At 34.5% G+C, this 22,354-nt stretch overlaps 1 protein-coding gene across 1 annotated transcript in view; it reads left to right on the forward strand.

The window, feature by feature from the left end:
* LOC105568077 (nucleolysin TIAR-like) overlaps window positions 1-22,354 on the forward strand; it is a 307,843-nt gene that overhangs the window by 3,821 nt on the left and 281,668 nt on the right. The window contains exon 2 of the mRNA XM_012023462.1: window positions 46-142. Within this exon, the coding sequence (XP_011878852.1) occupies window positions 46-142 (97 nt within the window). The remainder of the gene's footprint in view (window positions 1-45; window positions 143-22,354) is intronic.

The raw sequence follows: 22,354 nt of genomic DNA on the forward strand, positions 1-22,354 counted from the left end.
CTATAGTAATCAGCCGTTTACTTTTTATTATTAATATTGATTTAGGTATGTGGGCAATTTGGATCATGCTGTGTCGGAAGATTTATTGTGTGCCCTGTTTTCGCATATTGGCAGCGTTAGAAGTTGCAAGGTCATCAGAGAGGTAAGTCTTTCTTAATATAATTGATATTTATGTGAAGTATTTCGAAAAATCATCTTATAATTGTACAAAATATCTTGAAACATTGTGAATTAGTAGCTAATAACACAAATATAATGTCGCACAACGCAACATTATAATATTATGTTATAGACAATAATGGACACTTTCTATTTATTTCGGCACGATCGATTTTTACCCATCAAAGTTACACCTGCGAATGATTTCGTCCATTTACATGACATGTTATCATGGTCGGGAAGCGGGCCGAGACAAGCCAGTTTCTCTCTTGTGATCTGCGAGCTCCACCCTCAAAGATCATATCGTTTGCACGAAAGCCCGCATTAAAGCAGGCAGTTCTGTCGTTATATCGATAGTCGCGAGTTGTAGGTGAATATACATCTTACTCAACGTTACACTGCATTAATAGTCGCTTAGCTCTCGGAACGAAATATGATCTCTTCATTCTCCATGATCTCTTCATTCTTTAATGTCAGTTTAGTGAAACGTTAATTTAATTTTTAAAAGAATTTTTTATCTGAAAGCAATTGATATAATTTCATTTTAATTTTAACTTTGCTATAAAAATATGTGCAACAATAAAAATCAAAATAAATTTAACAAAGTATATTCCACAGTTAATTCTTGATAAAGTAAGGAAAATAAGAGAGCTATATTTTGGATATGCTCTTTGATTAGTAATTCCACACAGACCGATATTGCACTTCTTAAAGTTAAGTATGATTTTAAGAAAATGAACGAAGTTATGAAGAAAGTTATGAGAGAAAGTTATGCTACAAATCAAATTACAAACTACAATTTAAATTAATAAATTTACACCAGAATAATACAATTTTCAAATCTTAAACCACATTAATCTGTAAACAATAGATACACTTGCATTTTTATTGTTATTAAAAATGTTCTTACGAAATTTATCCTTTAATTTAATGAAGGCATATCTTCTCAAAGTATATCTATTCAAAGTGTATCCCTTCTCTTGATTTATAAAATTATGTGATTAAATAAATATAACCATTATTTCCGAAAGAATTATACATTTCTGAAAAAAATTAACATTAAGAATCACAAGTTAAGAATTAATGTTCTTTGAGTAAAACCAGGATTTAGCAATCTATCAACAAAAGGAAAATTAACAAGTTACTTTACTCCAAGAAATAATAGTGTTTTGCAGAAACATGCGCCTACGTATACGCTTTACATGAATGCACGAAAATAACAGTCAGACAGAAACGTAAACGCCCACGAATGTAATTACTAAACAGCATGCGGACAAACGCACGAGGGCATCAAACACCGAGGTTTGTACACTTTTCTCCTTGATTCGCGTAAGATTTAACCTCTCACTTATTTCCCTCTATCTCTCTCAGCTCGTTATATACTATTTTCCTTCTATACTGGTTAGTTGCATGCTCCAACGAGATATACACAGATATACGCTCGTTGCACGATGCGGTTTCGTGCGACGTAACACTTGTTCATCATCCACCTTCGTGTATACGTCACACAAAGTTTTTTTCCCCTCATCGTCACTGTTCTTCCCTTGTTTCCTACCGCTCTTTATTTTTCTTCCTTCATTAAGCAGCAAGTATATAAGCGATATGCTGGCTATTACGGAAGATATTATGTGGCTCGGGAAGTAATATTAGAGCACAAGGTATGTCAGACTCTTTTTTTTCGTGCGTTATTTACGATTGAAAAAACTAAAAGAATAAGTTGCGGGGGATAAATAACACAAATTAAAAGTGTCATTTTTCATATGTATCGTTTTTTCTTGATAATTATTAAAATTTTGACTAAATTTCAATCAGTACTTTGGTAAAAATGTTATGTATTTGATAAGTAACTAATCTAAATTTTTACGAAACAATTGCGCATAGGTATATTGTTTACATGCTTGTGTATAACATATATGCCTTCTATTATTATTTTATACAAATTTAATTTAAATTAGCATGATATAAAAACAGTAATAGCATTATTTGATTTTTTATTTCTAGCACGTCATTAATTAAACATTTTCCCAAAATTTTGAATTAAATTAGTTACTTTAATTTTATATTTTGCAAATTTGTTTTATATTTTTGTAGGATTATATTCTTTTTGGCACGTAATTAATATATATTTCAAGCAGAATATCTTATTTAAATAATTTTCTGCGCTAGTATTATATATCTTGTATAAGATTTCATACTTACGCACATATGATACAACTTGTATTATTAATAAAAAATGATAATTTTATATGTCTGCATACTTATACACATATATACATGTGTATATTAATATTGATATAGAATAAAAAAAATTCAATCAAAATCCAGATGAATTTCACATGCAAACTTTCCCTCAGTTGAATAAATAAATATTGCCAGTAAAACCAAATTGTTGATTTTGCTGACCCAAAAGAATATTCGCCAATTAAATATTGAAAAAATAGAAATGGCTCTAATTTTTTTCCTTGAGTAATAACAGACGAACATCATTAAAACTGGTTGATTTAAAAAATTAAATTTCTTGTTCTTGATCACTAATAGTTATTAATAATAACATTGCATGTATTAATTCTGATTTGGTTCCATTGTTACGTCCAGAAACTTCACGGTTTCCTTTTCCGCAGAAAAAGAAATTCTTTTTCAAGATGGAAATAACAAAAATAAGACATAAGTACCATCCTTCAAACTGTATATAAAACTATTTTAAGACAAATCCTTATTAAAACCAGACTTATTATCGTATAACGTATCATAAAACGCAAGATTATATATAAAAGCATCAAGGAGATTAGCGCTCAAACAATGAAATTTTAAACCGACAAAAATTAAGAAGATGAATTATGTAGGGTATGGAAAAACAAATTCTTTGAACGTGAAGCTAAATGTGATGACATTTTCGAGACAATTTCTTTGAGATACATTGCGGGATTATTATTTAATTCTGCTTTTTTCTAATGTGGAAAAATCGTCTGTAAATTATGTTAAAGATTACTACTGTGCTTAATTTATTAAATGATCCTAATGATTATTTTAACGATAATTTTTAAGGAAGTTTTAAAGAAGTAGATAAGTACTTATTGCAACATGATTAAATCATGTGTAACAATTTAGATTAAATATAGTAAGGCTACATTGTTCCTTTTAGAGTAATCACTGATTACGTCTTAACGAGAATCGATAAATAGCAAATAAGATGTAACTCAAAGTCTGCAAAGTTTTCTACTTCTGGCATACAAGAGATAATTTTACTTCCTAATTTACGTGACGAAAAGTAGGAAGAATATAAGCTTTCACTTTTTCTCATGTAATCATACGTAACACAATGCTAATTACAAGTGTGAACGATGTTAACACATTATTCACTTCCGTTTCACAGATTAAATTTCAATATGCAAATACTCGAGATCGTAATATGACACTTAACATGGATAAACTGTTCATCGCACTTTTTTATAAGTTGCTTTTCAATTTAGTCCAATGCTGAATGCTGGTGTCGCACGTATCTGTCACGATCTGTCAAGTAGAAGCGCGGTATCTTTTTGATATCTTCAATAACGGAAATGCGCTTTGACGCTACAATGCCTGTCTAGGATATTTGCTGATAAGTAGAATAAAATAGAATGCGTTACATATGTGTAAACCATTTAGTTAAAAAGTTAAAAAGCAAATTATTCGAAAATTAATCTATAATTTATTAACTTACTGACAAATAACTTTTTCTTTTTCTTTCTCTTCTAAAGTAATTACGAAATTGTATTTTCTTGTATGTTAAACAAAAGAAAAAAAACCACATAGAAACAGAATTTTATAAAACAACAAAGGTGTATAATTGTGAGATTTAATTTGTGTTAAAAAATTCTTGAACGAAGAATGCAACTCTTTGTCATATACACGAATAAAAGTGCCGTACTTTCGTTCAAGTTATTAAAATTGCTATATACCTGCAACATCGCTGTCATCCTCTACGACGACACCGTCGTTTCGATAGTTAATGTGTATCAATATTTTACGTATTCTGCATAAGCAGCGCGGTAGGTATTTGCGTTTATTAGCTATAAACCCTCTGCAGGTGGGGCTCGCCGCTGTGGGACGGATTTATGGACCATGCACTTTCCGAGAAAATGACGGTCCGAAGACGAAGCTTTGTGCATAATGTGTTGTTGTGGAAAAGTGCTGAACGGGCATTAACATCCGTCTGCACTTTAATACTCCTACATGTTATTTAGTGAAATAATTGGTTGAAACTTACCTCATATCGTTTCAACTTAATTTCGTAAACTTATTTTGCAGGAAAAACGTGCAAATCGATTAAACCTAATCGATTTACTTCAAAGGAAAATTAATACAATTTTCAGACCAAAAATAGAAACATGATTTCGAGTTTAATTTGGTTTAGTTTGCTAAAATTGCGGCCAAAATTGGCATTGTATGCGCTCAGCGTTCATTCTAGAGTTTTAGCATTGTTATCTCTGGCAGGGGAATTTTCTTTTTAAAAAAATCTCATTTTTAATCATGCCTTTCAACCGAGAGAAATATTCCTCGAACGTTTCAGCAAGATATTTGGAACGCGCTTCGTTCTTCTTAATTCAATTTAGACGGAATGCTCAGGTGCGTCCTTCCATTGTTCAACGTACCAGGTGATGCAACTACGTCCTTCCGCCTCGTTATTTCTGATGCTGTATTCCTCTATTCCGTTAATTTACACGCGGCTAAATAAACGGTGTATTTGGATGTACGACGGTGTGATATTAAGATAGCATATACATTTGTGTAACAAGGTAAAATTCATGAATATACACGTGCGGGGAAACAATATTGAGATCCCTAATTACATTCATAAGACATGGTACTTGTTCTCCTAAAACGTTATATTAAATAACGAAGGACTTTTGGTAAATGTAATTTAACTTTCATGCATTGAGTTTTCTTTTAAAATCTTTTTTTTACGAGGACACAATATTACAATTATTATTTTACAGAAAAAAAATCGATATTGTATAATATTTATGTTATATCTACCGTGGAATGTTGTTAAGAAATAACTTCATATATTTAAGATTGCAAATATATGTCTAAATATATATCAGTTTGCTTGAAGCGCCGGCAATGCGTCTCTCTCTCCAAATTTGATACATGCGGCTAAAATTGACATTGTATGCGCTCAGCGTTCATACAGGATGCGGGAAAGATCGTTCATCATTCCGCGTAGCGTGCAGTCGGATAGAGAGAACATGGAAAACGTCACAGGAAGTGGATTCTGAGAATACTTTCAAACTATTTTCTTCGCGACGCTATAGCAAAAACGCAAAGTGCGGTTGCTTTTGGTACAATTGATCGTTGTGGAATGTAAGTTCTCTTGTACGCATAAATATGATAGCGATATGGAAATTTTACTTAATGCTAGAAAGATGGAAACTTTTAAGAATCCCATTTATCAAAGTTTCACGACGGCTGCAAAGTCTGCGGTAAATTTTATTTTGGAAAACTTTATTTTGCAGAATCGGGCATGCATGTAACGCGCTTCAAAGGCCACTCTCGATCACTGCAAAGATTGCAGAATTTGTTCTAATTCAAGTTTCTATTAAGAATTATTTATATACCTAGGTGTGTTTTAAAAAGGCAACAATTCAATACGTATTTTGTTTGTAGAAAATATGCTTTTGTACTGTTTGCAAACGAATTTAGTATCGTTTTGTAAAAACAAGTAAAGTTTACTGTATTGATGAAATTGTTGCGTGGTATTGTGTGTGTATTTTCTAAATATACTATTTCTGTTCCCAAATATTTATAACATTTTGAATAAATATTGAGAAGTTAACCATGCTGCTGTTATTTAAAAGTTTACGAGAGATACTTGAACTATCAAAGACATACAGCAACGATTGCCTTTGGCACGCGTATATCAATATTCTCGTTTTGCCGAATACTCGGCATACTCTACGGATGCGAGTGGCTCGTACGCATTCGCGTCGACATATGTACTAACTAGGGGAGATCACGGTTAAATAGACGTCGCGCGTTTTGCAACGTGTGGTGTAAGGTCTGTTTCCATAATTTGAATTAATAGCACCACCGCCGTCGCCATCGCCATCACCGTCGTTGTCATCGCTGCCAGCCTTGAAGTTAAAGGCAGCCTATTCCCGGGAAGCTCTCGGCGCATTTGAGCAAACGAGCCGCGACAGTCGAGCAAAATGCAATTTCGAGGGCGAGCGGCGGTGTGTCGGGGTTTGAAGGCAAAGCACGAAAGGGGGATGGTTTAAAAAGAAGATGAGAAGGAGTGAGGATCAGCGTGTCGTTTCGAGAGCTGCTCGATACATAGTACGTGGGGTAACGAGAATTTTATGCGAGAGCACATCTCCTCCCTCGCCTTCACTCTTTTCGCTTATTCTTCCTCTCTTCTTTCTTCTTTTGTGCCTCCGTTCTTTCTTTCTTTTCTTCCTTCCTTCCTGCTTTCCCTCCTCCCTTCCTTCCTTCCTTCCTTCCTTCCTTCCTTTCTTCTTCTTCTGCATACATCTTCGTCTTTCACCTCTTGCAAGAAGAATCGCGGTACAAGATGTATTTTGTGGGCAATCGTGATGGACGGAGAAGAAAAGAGAGAATATGTCTCCAATTTCCTAAGTAACTTCTGCCCTTCTGCTCGCTGCATTTTTGCGTGCAGACGTACGCATGAAAGAGATCAGGATTAGTCTTATTTTCGTGCGTGCATACGTATGTACGCACATGTATCGGTGAGGATACACGCATAGCCCTTATTATAATTGTAGAATGTAGAATAGGAGGAAGTAGGTTGCACTTTATTATTGCCTTTGATTTAAGAGAAACTACCTGATCCCGTCAGCATCTGTCAAGACATTATTTAGAAGCAGCTTGCATCATTATTTCGTAAGCTGTGATCGGAGAGCACTTAGTCCCCAAAACCCTCGTTTTTATAGTTTAACTTCTAACTTAATAATATAGTTTTTACTTTTTTAATAATTTGGATGTTAGATAAATAATGATCAGATAATGCAAAATTTATATGCTTCGTTTCCTTTGTAAAAGAATATTAAACTTTAAAACAGCGGAGAATAGCTTGTACAATTACTCACGTTTCGCCGTCATTATACTTTTACAGTTCTAGAAACAATGTAATATAAAGTCTGTTTCAGATTCTAAAAACCGATGTCTTTTAAGAAAGTTAAAGAATTTTTATTATTTATCACCGAGTTGGAAGAACTTAAATCTTCAGAATTTGGATCGAATGAGAATCCGTAGGACAGATACGCCAATGGCATATATATACGTTTTCCTTGGTCTAACTAAAGGAATGTGTACTTCGGGCACGTAGAAAGTCAAACTGGCTAGTAAATTGAGAGTCCGTGCCACGGTTTTGGCGAATTTCCAAGGAGGCAAGTCTCTTCCTTGTTCGTTTCGTGAGCGACAATTGTCGTCTGAATTATCCGCGAGTGTCAGTGTAAAAGGCCCGAACGTTAGTGAAAAGTACGATATCACGAAATAACAAAATTCAATGTTTTCTTCGTCGTTTATTACTTCGAGGTAATTTTTGTAATAAGAATAATTTCCTTACAATTAAAATATTGCTCTTATAAATATTAATAATTATATTTTAAGAAGACAGAAATCAGTAGCTAAAAGTAGCTAAATAGATTAAGCTTTATGTATTATTACAATATATTATTTACACAATTGGAATCAATTAATGTAAGTTAATCTATAAGATGCCATATTTCTATCGTATATTTTCCCTCCAGATATGACTTTAAATTCTTTTAGGTTTCGTATAATGACTTAGCTCCTTCTACTTTCTTAAAATCCTTCTACTCAATTTGAGTATTTAGATAAATGTTGTTTGAAAATGATAACTTTTCATCTTTAAAAATAAAAATGTTATCATTCGCATAACATAGGATCTCCTTGTTAAAAGGATCATGCGTGCCGCCTGACCTGTCCGACTAACACCACAAAGCACGTCTACGTAAGGCTTGGATTTCCATCCTGGGCAATTATTCTGGTAATTAACGTCGACGGGTCATAAGGGTAGCGCGCAGCCGAATGGGCTGGGGTCGCCTGAGTTTATTACAAAGATATACGGCACCCGGAGACTCACACTCGTTCGCGTTTTGTACGCGCGCAATATATACTTTCGCGCTTCCGGCGGCTACCCGGAGAATTTCAACTATTTCCGTGGATGATGGACGTTCCTGAAACTGTCCCGGTCGTTTGCGAAGCACCGTTACGGGCAAACATGCGATTTAATAATGGATGCGTTACGCGTAATCTATGTGCAAGTTCCGTGTCGTATGCAATGCATTAATTCGTGCTAATTACTAAAACACCTGTAAAATGTAATTAGAACATAGAATGCTCCAGTGCCATCTTTCTTAGCTGTAACCTTTTGTGATTTTATATTAAAAATTGTATCTCTGAACGTAGCATTCAAATTTTTACAACAGAAGAATATGTTGCGTTTAGAAAGGAAGTTTTTATCTCAAGGAGATAAAAAATCGAAACGTGCTGACATTGGTAAAGTATCATTTTATGCTATATACAGAGTAAAGTCCTCTATTATGAGATAGGCTCTTAATATGAGACAATGGGTCTTCAACATCCAATTTCACAAATCTTTTTTCGCAACGATTACACGCACGATTTAACAGTGAACTTTCCACTAAACAGATTTCACTCCAAGAGCAATAAATTTATGGTGGAATCAACAGATAATGCCTATTAATTTAGCAGAAACTCCGTTATCTCATATTAGGAGCCTATGTCATAATAGACGACTCTCCCATATGTATAGGAAGGAGCACATAACTGTATCTAAACCTACGAAGTTAGTCGTGTAAAGACAACATTCGCTATAGCACTGTACCGTGCTTATAATATTTTTAATTAACGAAAAGTTTCCTTGCAATAATAGTAGAAAATCGATATGACTTTAGTCACGAATCAACAAATTTAAGGTCGCCGTTCCACTTAAAGAATCGGTCGCTGTCACGAATGGTGGCGGCTGCTGAGCGGCCGAACTGTGACGCGCAATATAGCAATAAATCAGGTGAACGAAAAACTAAGGAGTAAAATAGAAAAAGCTTGTAGAGTAGACTTGGAGACGTGCCAGAGTAACGAGCAGTCACTGGGTGAGTCCGTGGCCTTTGTGGCCTTCGTGGTGGCCTCTTCGGTTGCTTTCTCTTCCATCTTTTTCGCTTTCCTCTATTTTCTTCTTCTTTTTTCAGCACGCGCTGCTACGCCTCATATAGTTTTCCGGTCTTCCTCGTCGGTTCGTCCTTCATATGCTGCCACGACTCTCTCATACACAGCCGTCACTTAAATCTACGTGCATAGTTAGCGACGATTCGCGCCGTAAATCACGCGACGGCAAATAGTTGAAAAGTAACAGTCGTCTTCGCGACATTTTAACTCGAGTTCGACTCCCATCTAAGTGCTTTGTCCCATTCTTCGTTCTACGCTCATTCAAGTTACAATGTTATTGAGGTGCCTCCCTTTCTACTTTCTTGTAAATTCTTTTTATATGCCTTTGTGTCGACCTTGATATTGAGCGTTTGATTTTATTTCAGTGAGCGCTGAGACTCACGAAAAGTCAGCATTCCTCGAGAATTTGGTCGTTGTCAGTTAATTATTACTAATAAGGAGAAAGTACGGTTTACAGAATGTTTCGCTTTCACCAGTAACTGATATATTGTTTCACGCTTTGTCAAACATATGAAAAATGGAGGATTAATTTTGTGATTAATTTCTTCTTTTTCTTTTCTCTAATATGCGCGCCATGCATTATTACATATCCTACTTTTCGGCGTTTCCGTTTCCTGTGCTCTCCGCCGGTCCAGAACGATTAATGCAAATTTTATTGCCAGATTCCACCGGGCACGTATCACGGCGCAATAACTTGGTTTGTCGTTGCCGTTTGCAAGCTGTGCATGCTTACGCGATTAGAATTAATTAATTACACGTCCCTAATTTTTCATAATATCCATCTTGAACAAGATTCTATAAGGAAGTATAGTTATTGATAAGATTAAATAATTTTAAACTTTGGTTTTATATTTATTAAAAATTTTGGTTGAAAAGTTTTCCAAGACAAGTAGAATATATTCCGAACCTTCCTTATAGTCGCTTTATTCACCGTCACTATTACTTTCTCTATATTTATCTTTAATCTCTGTTTTAAATTCCCCATATTTGATAAGGCACGTTAGCAAGGTTGAAGCGGCGCTCCCAATTACGTATCGCTTGAATTTTAAGCGAAATGGTGAGAGCGAATAAGTACGACGATAAATCGCCGCGCAGCCTCCAGAAAGAGACAAACGTAAAGCGCGGAGAGATAGAAGCGGGAGATCGAGGATATTTGAAAAGGAGGCCGCCACGAAAGTTCAGACACCGATCGACAATCAGGTTTGGGCCACGACTTTCTTCTCGTGCTCCAAACAGGTTTCATCGATGAGAGGTGTTTGACCTTGAGAACTCTGACCATGATCCAGAAACTAATGTAACTTCCTCATTCCTTTCAATTGATCTCATCTCCTATTCCAATGACTTATTGTCTTTGTCAGTTGTTTCTTTACGTTGACCGCATGAAGAGTCAAATCATTAATTGTATTGCTCAGTTAAAGAAGAATCGTGCAACAGAGATCAGTGTCCGAACGTAAACGACTTATATTTATGTAGCATAAATGTGTAAAGCTTTTTAGAAAGATGATGAGGAAGAAGAATGAATATTCATGGAACAGCAGAAGTGCAGCTAATATAATGGAACATTACCACAACGAGAAGTTGTTGTAACATGTGGTATTGTCTTACTCTATCATATTTTCGTAACAGTTTGAGGGGGCATCTCATATTCGCAATTTTGCGTAAGTTTGCGAATTCCGCTTCACTAAAATGTAATCCCTTATCTTAACTTTCACTACTCGTTCTACTTACTCTTTTGACATCCTAGGTACGCATAAATTTCCGAGTTTGCGAAAGCATTTAGCAAACTTTCTACATAAAGAATGTACGGTTACATGATTGTTTAATAAGTTAAATTATTGGCCCCATTTTTTAAGTAAACGTTCCGTTTTTTACTTTAACAGATAATAAAGCATTTTGTATTCATATATTACAAGTCACGATGTTTTCTTTATATAAAAAAAAACTGGCCACGGATTCTTCTGCGTCTATTTTGTAAAATTTTTTTAGATTTATCTTAGAGTTAAAAATTGTTAGTACTTAAATATTTTTTGCAAGCGAATGTTAGTTCAAATCCAATACAATATCTACAGATAAAAAAATTGTGTGTAGTCTTATCGATTATTATTTCAGCTCGTGACGTGATTCCGGCGTACATAAAAAGTGATTTCACCCGCTAGGCGCGCGGGGAGTGGTTTGGGGGCGGAAAGTGTTTGCCGACATGCCGAATCGATTTCGAATGACGGGAGATCTAGCACCTCGAGCATCCAGAATCCATCTAAACTGGGATCTTTCGATTTAGAGTCTCCTTCCTGCGTCATAGGATATGGGATACGGCAGCGTAGTTTCGCTCCCGTGAAGGTTCCTGTTTCCAGAGGAAACGGGAGTTGGAGGAGGCCCTTTTCGCTTTTCCTGGAATTTTATCTGTCTGGCGTAGGATACCTCCGTCTTAGGAGGGGTGTAAGAGGGCGAGGCTATAATACCGGCAGGGGTAAGATAAGACAAGACGCGGAGAGGAGTTCGTCCGTCACTGCAGCGAAATTCCGTCCGCAATCTCTGAAGGAATCTTTGGTATCCCAGCAGCCAACGGCTGTACAGCCCTACTGTATACAGTCTTGTTCCCTCCTATCCTCGTAGCAGTCTCGTGAGCTTCGGTTAAGACACGCGAGAAGGGCCGCCGACGTATGGGATGGACGGAGGAGAAAACGAAAAGACAAATGAGGAAATGCGGAACTTGGCCGACTCGACCTCGGCCGGGGACGCGAGGAGGAAACTGATAAAGTAATAGTTTCATTTTATGACGAGGAAACGGCCCGAGAAATATGTGCAGCCCGAATGAGAATTCATCCTTGTTGTTGGCTTGAATCTCCGGCGGGCCTCGACTCATCGGCTGCGCTTTTTCATCATCCTAAGCGAAGGGACGGCATGTGTTGCGAGTACTTTCGAGGGTCAATGCAACACGACGATCATAACGATTACACGATGATATCAGAGTGCAGAGCTACGCGGAAATATGAAAAAAATTTATGAGAAGAGATACGACGATAAAGCACGAATTTTAATTAAGTATCGGTATCGTATTATAATTAAAATATGAATATATTACATAGTTATTAACTTAATGACCAAATTAGCAACGGAAATAATAATTTTTTGTTATTATTTTTACAGCGAGTTTATTAGTACATATAAAATATATTGATGTAATTTATTTATATTTGTATATTTATATTTATAATATAATTATATTTATATTTATAATATAATTTATAATATAATATAATATAATATTTATAATATAATTACTACATATTTTATATGTATAATTGTATAATATTGTATAATATTGTATAATTATATGTATAATATTTATATTTATATAATATAATTACTACATATTTTATATGTATAATTGCATATAAAAATGAATTTATATATAAATAGACGCAAATGTCATTTGATGACATATGGAAGTTATTTTGCCTGTGTCAGAGCCTTGAACCATGATATTCTTCGAGAAAGAAAGAAAAAGAATGAAGAAATTATCATTTATAAGTCTCAATTAAGGTTAATTATGCGACACGTGCAATGGAGAAAATCTTGTTGGGAAAGAACATTTCTTCGTGTACAATTCTCTTCATTTCTGATAATCATACTGATGATTATGATGAGACTGTGGAGTGTAAAAGTGCAACTCGTAATATAATCACTGATTAATATTAAATCACTTTTTGCTATAATAAGATAGCAAGCAACTACTTTCACAATAGCAAATAATACTTAAAAAATCTTTTATATGTAAAATCTTTTATATCTACTTAACAGTGTTATTTTTATTAATTACTAGCAAAACAAAATCTAATGGATTTTAATTGTCAATAAAAACAATTAAAAATTTTATCACAAAAGTTTTAATTGAAAGGAAATATCGAAATAAATTATTTTATTAGTTTTGTAAATGCACTTGCTAGAATCTTGGAAATATATTTTTGTTGCTTCACACCGTGCAACACCAACAATCTCAAAATTCTAATAAACTCAAAGTTTTTAAGGTTCAAGTTTATTGCGTTTTTTAATAAAAATTTTTACAATCCACCTTCAGTTTGCGCACTACCAAAAATTTTAAGATTGCACGTAAATCTTATAATAAAATTGTATGGGAACAAATAATGAATTTTCTCACTGCTTAATGCAAATGCAAGAAGTAAGAATTATTCTTGTCATAACGAGATAAGTTTTGTAAATACATATATGGGTGGAGAAAAAATTAAATGTATTAAGTTTTATGCATGTATGCTCTGATTCAAACATTTTCTTATTTTTCCTTTATTATTTTTATTAATTCATATAGACTTTTACCTGATAAAAACTTAATGAATTGCAAATTGAATTGACTTTGATTGTAAAATTTGAAAAATTAAGCGAATATTGATAACTTTGTTTTACAAGTTTATAAAATAACATTGTTTTTTTAATTAAAATCCTAGGCAATCTGTTATATAACTATTAATGGAGCCGTTGTGTCATCGCGATCGTTAACAATCACGGCGCAACATATTGATTACTTTTCTGTGTGGTAATAGAAAAGTTAACTCATTGCAAATTTTCTTCAGGAAATCGGTACCGTGTCTCATCTATACGTACAGACAACACCAAGGAATTTGCATGCCATTGCGCTCAAAACAAGGTCACGTGTGGCCTCGATATATGAAAGAGGACAAGAAAAGTCGATCAAGTACTATCAGTCGCAGAAAATTAATCATTTATAAGTATTGACTTTTTTCCTCTTATTGTTAAAAATATCTTGCGACATAATTTATTAAATTGGTTTACATTAAATTCATACACACATTAAATTTATACATTTTTATTCAGATAATATATTTCGTGTGTCAATTGATTCGAAATGTTTTATTATATTGTACAGAGTTTCATTAAATAACTAAATTAAAATATAGAGCAGTAATTAACATTATTTAATATGTCATGATTTAAATTAGTTTCTCGTTCTACAGCTTGTAATTCAAACTGCCTTATATATCCGACAATTGTCCGTTTATTGATCAAATTACAGAATTCACTTTCATCTAAATTACACTAACAACCAGTTATGGTTGATATGTAAGACGAGCTCGCCGTTCAGATATAATGTTTGATGATGCATGCTCTGCATGTCGATATGTGTAGAAAGTAAAGCGTATCCGACAAATGAAGACTATTTCCTATTTCACTTATTTATATTATCGCATAAGTTTAGGTAATATTATGATATTTTATTTGCCCAGCAGACAATTAAAAATATCAATTCGTGAAAAGAAATTGTCCCAGAAAAATCTTACTACATAAATAAATATTTACGAGAACAGACCGTGTATGTATGTATTAAACATACAATTAAGTAAAAGAGATGGTAACAGCTGTGAAACGGATGTATGTAATTAATTTAAACAATTTTATTTATTCTGTAAATTACTAATTATTCTTTGTACGAGATGTGTAGATAACTTAATCTTTTAGAAAAATGCAGATACATTCGTAATGAGCGATATAATAAAGCTCGTACTATAATTTATCATCGGAATAGAGAAATTTTATCATTATGACAGTTATGAGATACCACGCACGAGATAACAACAATTTAAATGAAATGCTTCATTTAATGCAAGTTATTAACATAAACTTCTTTTCATTAACTATTTATTTTGCATTTTAAAATTTATATATTGACAATATATAATATTGTTATTTTATGTGTCTTAATTCCTTTTATTTTAAAGTCTATAATACAAGAGCACTATTTTCTTTTAAATCTTATTATTTTACATATGTAACGTGTGTATTTTTGTATGTGTCTTTTAATCTAAATTTCTGTTTCTGGTACGATATTTAATTAAAAAACATAGAAACGACGGTATTTTGTATGGGCAAAAGTCGCTATCCGACTCTGTAATTTAATTAGAATGTCTCTTTGAAAGGAAATAATTGGCAGATTTCTCGTTTTCCTATTTCGAGCCACTGGTTCATTTCACGTTAATGATTAGTTCAAATTGTCTACGGACGTATTTTTGGCGCGTAGCGTGCCGATTGCGCGTGACTAGAGTAACAGTATTGCACCGTATCTCTTGATCCACGAAGCGATGGGAAAAGTGTAGCATGATCTAATTCTCATTTCAGCTTCCGGGCATGTACGTAACGTTTCAACAGCGATTAGCGGTTTCCAGATATCGCTATATGTTACGGCATACAAACATCCTCCTGTTCTAATATTTTCTCCATAAGATCGGATTACGTAAACGTTATGCGCAAATACACGAGTTTGCGAGATTTCACGTTTGTCGGGCGTGGAAGAGTAAATGTAAAACTTCTGTAAGCACGAGATATCGCTTAGAGTAGAATAAGACACTTTCTCTGCTTGTCGGGCATTGGTTTTCATGAGATGTCTTCCGTTTCTCGAGCAGGAACTCAGCACAAAGTAAGCGATTTGTGGTCAAAGAATAATGACTGACTGTTTATTCTTTTATTTGCGAATTTGATTTACGCATAAGCACAATAATGGAAGAAATATTGTACAATGCAAATTATAGCGAGATATTGTCGATTGTGGTATCCGACTTTTGTTCAGTTCATCGTATACTGTTGATTATTAAACCTATCTGTTTCTCCTCTTGAAAGTCTATAGAACTGTTCCGGGAACTGTACCACAGTGTCGATGGCGTGTTTCCCACTAATCTATAGTTATTTTCAAAATAACTACATTCGCGTGCTTGTGCAATTTGGAAAATAAATTAAGAAAACCGCATGAAAAATATCAGGAAAAATAAAATAAACTCGACTCAAGTACACACATGGTTGAAATTATGAACAGTAACGTGTTACCATAAACGTATTACGTCTAACGTGTTAGGCAATGTAGCGCAGACAAAAAATTCAAGAGAGTAACAATAGTTATTTTCTCTTATCCCAGGAAATGTAAAGCCTAGTCATGCGCATCAGGTATTTGCCAATGGAGAATCTACGAAACGAAATAAAAGAGCGTACATTGCGTGAATACACAGTTGCTTCTCCACCACGTTGAATACCTATCATTACAATATTGTTCGGACCATTTGCTGCTGATTTTCTCCTTCACAACACTCTGTCGTCCCACACAAATTTAACTTTTCTCTCTGGATATCTTCACTTACGTGACAACCGTAACTTTCTAAAGAAATTTCGTCATCGTTACTTTTACAATTGTACATCTTTATCCGCGCGCGATAAAGCATGCTCAGCAGACTGCGTATCGTACGTACAATTGTTTGCACGTGTCTCTAATAAATGTCTCGGCTGTAAAACATTCGTAGAATTGTCCTCATTTCCATCTGTATACATTTATAACTTTTCACGTTTCGCTCTCAAAAGATTACACCTTTAATACGTATATATTTTTGTGAAAATTGATAAATTAAGAAATATTTAATTGTGCGATTTCAGAAAACTATATTTATACATTTGTATAATATATTGCACAAAGGAGATACTTTATCTATGCACATAGATATATGTAGGAAGGAGTAAAAAGATTGTCTATCGACCAGAACAATTTCTTTCCTCACTTTATGACGCAAATACCGATAGTAAATAAGCATAAATAAAAGCTTGTTACGTTGAGTCAGATCATTGAACCGATCGCTTTGTCGTGCGTTGATCTTGTCGTTACAACGACGCAAACTCGATTTCACGCTCCGTATCATCGAATATCGGAAGGGTATAGGAATCTGGACTGTCTGGTTACGGTTACGATCAGTTAGGCTTTCGACCACGTGAGACAGCTCGACACCTTGGCCTTCTATACTGTCATCTCGTTACATGACTGTGACATTCGTAGATCACGTTCAAATCGATTTGCTCAGCGAATAGATTTGTCATGGAATTCCTTATAATGGATAATGCATGATAAACGATGATAAACTTAAGTATAATAAATTTTTTATGATACGACGTAAGATATTGACCCTAAATATTAAATTTATATAATATTATGCCAAGTAATACATTGTGTGGTAATTATAAAAATTATAAAGCAGATTATTTAAAAATAGCAAGAATATTTTTAAGGTTTTAGACATTTATTTATGTTTAAATATAATATGTCTAGTTTCTAAGATACATAGTTACAAGATATGTATTACAAAATATTGTTTAACAAGCACAAACGCACTTAAAGACTGCTTAAATGTTCATTATTGCCATTAACTTTTTAAAATAAAAATTAGTTGTATCTATTCATGATTTAATATTGAAAATAATATATTATTATAAATATTAAGTAAATGTAACAAAAATATGGATTACATTTTACTGAAAAATATCGGAAAAAATAGATGATATACTTAGTCGCAATTCCTATTAATTTACTGAAATAGATTGAGATTCTCTAACTGTATACACATAAGTCGGACACTAAAGGCCTCGAGGAGTATGTCAGAAATTTCGCCACGAAGCGAAGGCAGGTGAAGAAAGTGGTCACTCACGACAGCAGCAATACGAGATAACATCTTGATTTAATTTCAAAATGTACATTCGAGAAAGGTGTATGTATAATACCCGGATACATTTATATGCAAGTGGTCGAAAAAAGTTTTCTTTGCGCATTAATTATTCAAAGACATTAGATATGCACAACTGCTTCAAGTCAAAGCCATATATTTAAGAATTTAAAGTATTACTTGTTGTCCTTATATATTTCTTTGTGCACATTTTGTAAAGTTAGCGAAGATATAAATTACAGTGACTTATTTAATAATTAATTACGTTCAATATTTTCAATTATATCGAAAATATAATTATATTACCTGAAAAATAAATTGTTTTTAAAAATGTGTAGTGTAAAGTCTCTATTTCGATAAATTAGAATTGTAAATTTCGGATTAACGACGACGAATAATATTTCTCAACATTTTCTACTTATCTTGAAGATTACAAAATTATGCGCGCTTCATGGACAAAGTCGTGATAAGTTTATATATCTTTCTGTTTTATTTTGTAATATTAAACAGCAAATGGTGGGGCCATAATTCACAATCAGTAAATTAACAGACACATATTGCGAGTAAATTATTTCGTCAAGTTTGCGACTACACAGCAGCTTACATTTTATAAAATAAAATTTTAAAACGTATTACGTGCTCGTATTAATATGATAAATTGAGTAACTATTGTTTCACAAAATTCGATTTTCAGTTACATTTTATTATTTAACGCTGTATTGATCAATTATATGATGCAATTACGTTGAAGCATTCTTTTCTCTGTATTGCGTTTAAACGCAATATAATTGTAATATGAAATTTTTTATCGTTTACATACATTTTGTTATTTTACTACTAATATTTATGTATAAATAACATCGAATAGATGCAGAAAATTCAGATTTATTACGGGAAACATGAATGTAATTTTTATGAAATAATTCCATTGTTATTACACAGGTCTTTCTAATTATATATTTTTGTTTTACCGTTTGATTTGTCATTCTCCAAATCTAATTATTCGGCATAATTTCTGTCGCTCTCTTTGTACAACATATTGTGTTAACGTTCATTTCGCAGAAGATTTAGAATAGTAGTTTTACTATTTCACGTCAACGAGATGATTCAATCGCTGCGCGAAATACTCGCCCTACGCGCCTTCTCGTGCATTCTCACACTGGCGTTGCATCAACGGCCGCGCAGAATGCATAGCAATGCACAGCCGTATAATTCAGGAAGATATTGCCGATTCAACGAGGGGTAGAGAACTAGTTGAAACGAAAGTTCGACTAGCGCGCATCGCGCTCCTGTCATCGATCGGCAGAATTTCTCTGATACCAAATTCCACGGATGCGCCAGTTATTCTAATGCACTACGCGATTCTAATGTGTACGAATGCACACACGCGTCAGACGCTAATAAGTTATGTTCGTTTCGCATTGTGTTGACTTCGTCGCTGAAATTGCGACATATATATATGTAGTCGGTGTTACATTTGCTCTTTCCATGCGACACAGATCAATCATTCATTATAACAATGGGAACGAAAGTCAAGCTTGCGTGTGTGTATTAATTTAATATTTTATTAGGATTGCATTTCTGTCGTTTCTTATTAATGCGTGTATGCACATTAAAAGAATCTCCGAGTATTGCTTCAACGTCTGCAAATGATTAAATTATGTAAAGTATTTACTTTAATAAATATCCGTTGCCACGACAAGCTTACGAGTCGTTAGTCGCAGGAATTAATTACCGCAGAAATTAATAAACTGACAAACTCAATTAACTGTTCGAAGGAAATGACTACACTTGCCGTGTAATTACACATACTTGTCGCGATCGAAGAATCATCTGACATGATGAAGTGTAATTTTGTTATAATTGTATTAATTACGTGCAACTGGTTAATACAATTTCTTTCGTTTATAATAATTTTTTAAATCTTTCTTAGAAGTAAAACATTAAAGATGAATTCTTTGAACGAGTGAAATAGTTCTTTTTCGCGTTTCATTGTCAGTAAATCGAGATATGCAGTGAAAATCAATGTATTCAAGAATCGACAGAGAGAAGGAGCAAAGGAAGCAGCGAAGGTTTTCCCTACGGGCAAAAGTGAAGGTTTCTCCTATTCAGATGGTTGTGTCATCTCTTTCGTCGTTTTGCCACCACATTTTCACGCTACAATTTTTGTTATGCTTTCTTTCGCAGCTATCGTTTATAATGTATAAGTATTCGAATTTGTGATATAAACTGCAATAGTAAGTCTCGTAACTTAACAGTTTACTTTTAGTAGCTCAACTAGATTTATTTTAAACTGAAATAAAATTGACGCGCTAAAAATGTCTTTCTTGCTACTTAAGAAAGCAGAATAGTTCTTTTCTTCACTAACGTAAAAAAAACAGAATTAGTTGTGAATGGACGGTAAACTGCAATCAACATTGCTAACCATGATCAAACAACTAGCGATAAAATTAAGTTCTGCGATCTCGAACTCTAATGAACGCCATAAACCGCCTAAAGAAACGTTCTTCGCTTTTGCGTCACCGGGTTACTTCCGTTTCTCTTCTCGTCAGCGGCAAATTGCAATTTGCATTCGGAAGCAATGCATTCAAACAAGTTTGCGACTAGGAAGACGAACCGGCAGGTCTCTCTTATCGAGGTGACTACCCATTCTTCCGTCTTCCCCTTCGTATCTCCTCATTCGTCGGCATTTCCTTTTCGTGACGAGTGCTCGTATTACCAGATAACCAGATTCTTCAACGATGTTGCACGTGTATATGTATTTTTAGCACAACCGGTGCGATAAACTCTATCTGATAGACATGACCTGTCGAACTATTATTCATGCTAATTATCGCGATCTCCGAGCACTTTTCTAAATATCCTGTCATCTTAATAAGAATTTAATTTAATCTACAATCAAATCTTGCGGACTTACGCTATGGAATTGTAGTCGCGTGCTAACCAATTTACATTTATTTACATGATATCCTACCATCTTACTCTCGCAATGATTAATTGCATAACTTAATTTGAACAGCTTAAGCAATTTGAATGGCGCTTAGTCGTTTATGGCGAATGTTAATTTTCCTCAGGTATCTCGAATCGCTCTTGTCGATCTCGCATGACACGACGATAAAATTTAATATCATGAAATTAATTCATTTATTCGTATTATATATTTGATTTGTCATATATTATGCATCTTAATTTGTATTTTCTCACAAGAGACAATGTAAAATACAACTGCAGTATCTTAAATTATAACAATATTATACGTGAACTCTTAAACTTATAAAATGCAACATTTTTATTGTCTTTAACTGTAAATATGTATATGATATAATTTCTATTGTGCGTTCAGTTTCGGTGCATTTTCTTATGTTTCTACATTAACAAGATTGTAGTATTAAACAACAGATTATAAATAACATTGCAATTCTTATTTTATCATTTCGGAGTAATGTACTAATTAACATATATACGTGTTCATTGACGCAGAAACGACATAACTTCCTCCGCTACACGCCAGACTAATTTATACTCGGAATTAACGCAGCCAGTCCCAAATGCACCTTAGAGAAGGTTCGCGGTATCGAAACAAATAGTCTTCTCGAGTAGTCTCTCGACCTTTCTCCTCTTCTTCCTCCCTTCTCCTACCCTGTTCCTCTTGCCTCCTCGTTTAGGGTTTCCTTCCCGCGACGAGAGGTCACAATTGTCGGGCGACCGGATTTTCCGGAGAAGGGAACTGCTACTACTACAACTACTACTACGACCACTACTACCGGCGCCTTCGTCTACCAACCGGAACGAATCGCCTCCTGCACGCAGCGCGCCGTGAGCTCGCCGCGTCGGCTTCCACGCCTCGTAATCGCTCGGCGATTTACCGATCAGAGATTTACCACGCGCCTGCCTTAGAAAGTGCAACCGCACACCCGCGGTCTGACTCGCGCTTCTTTTTCCACTTGGTGGCACGGATCGCCCGCGCGACAAGTTGACACGTCGACGACGTATCGCGCTCCATCGTTCCTGCCCACTTCTGACGGAAGTTGCGCCCTTCTTTGCACGTCGCAGCCTTCTAGATTTCTCGTTACGGCTCGCTTCTACGAAAGGCTTATGCAACGATGTTTCTTGCCGATAGTTATGGTCGGTTAGGAAATATTGCCGTGGGCTTTGAGGATCGTTGACGCCGTTCGCGTTATCGCGGAATGTCGCATGGTATGATGGCAAGGTTGCTTTACCACGAGAGGAATGTCAAAAGCCGGTATATAACTGGCTATGGTTGCCAGCGGTAAAGGTCGCCAAGGGAAAGGGCTTTTTCGAAAACAAAGAAACAGAAATTGAATTGAAATAGTAAAAAATTAATTCTAATAAAAAAAATGAGTGGTCTTGTGTGCATCAGATTTGTCACTTCAGTACAGTACAGCAATTATTGCAAGTCATAAGTATCATTTTATATTTGTGCAGCATATGATTACGTAAACAGAAATGCAAGTGAGAAAATA

This window comes from Vollenhovia emeryi, unplaced genomic scaffold (genome assembly GCF_000949405.1).
Source record: "Vollenhovia emeryi isolate VEMERY1.0 unplaced genomic scaffold, V.emery_V1.0 DF939132.1, whole genome shotgun sequence".
NCBI lineage: Eukaryota > Metazoa > Arthropoda > Insecta > Hymenoptera > Formicidae > Vollenhovia > Vollenhovia emeryi.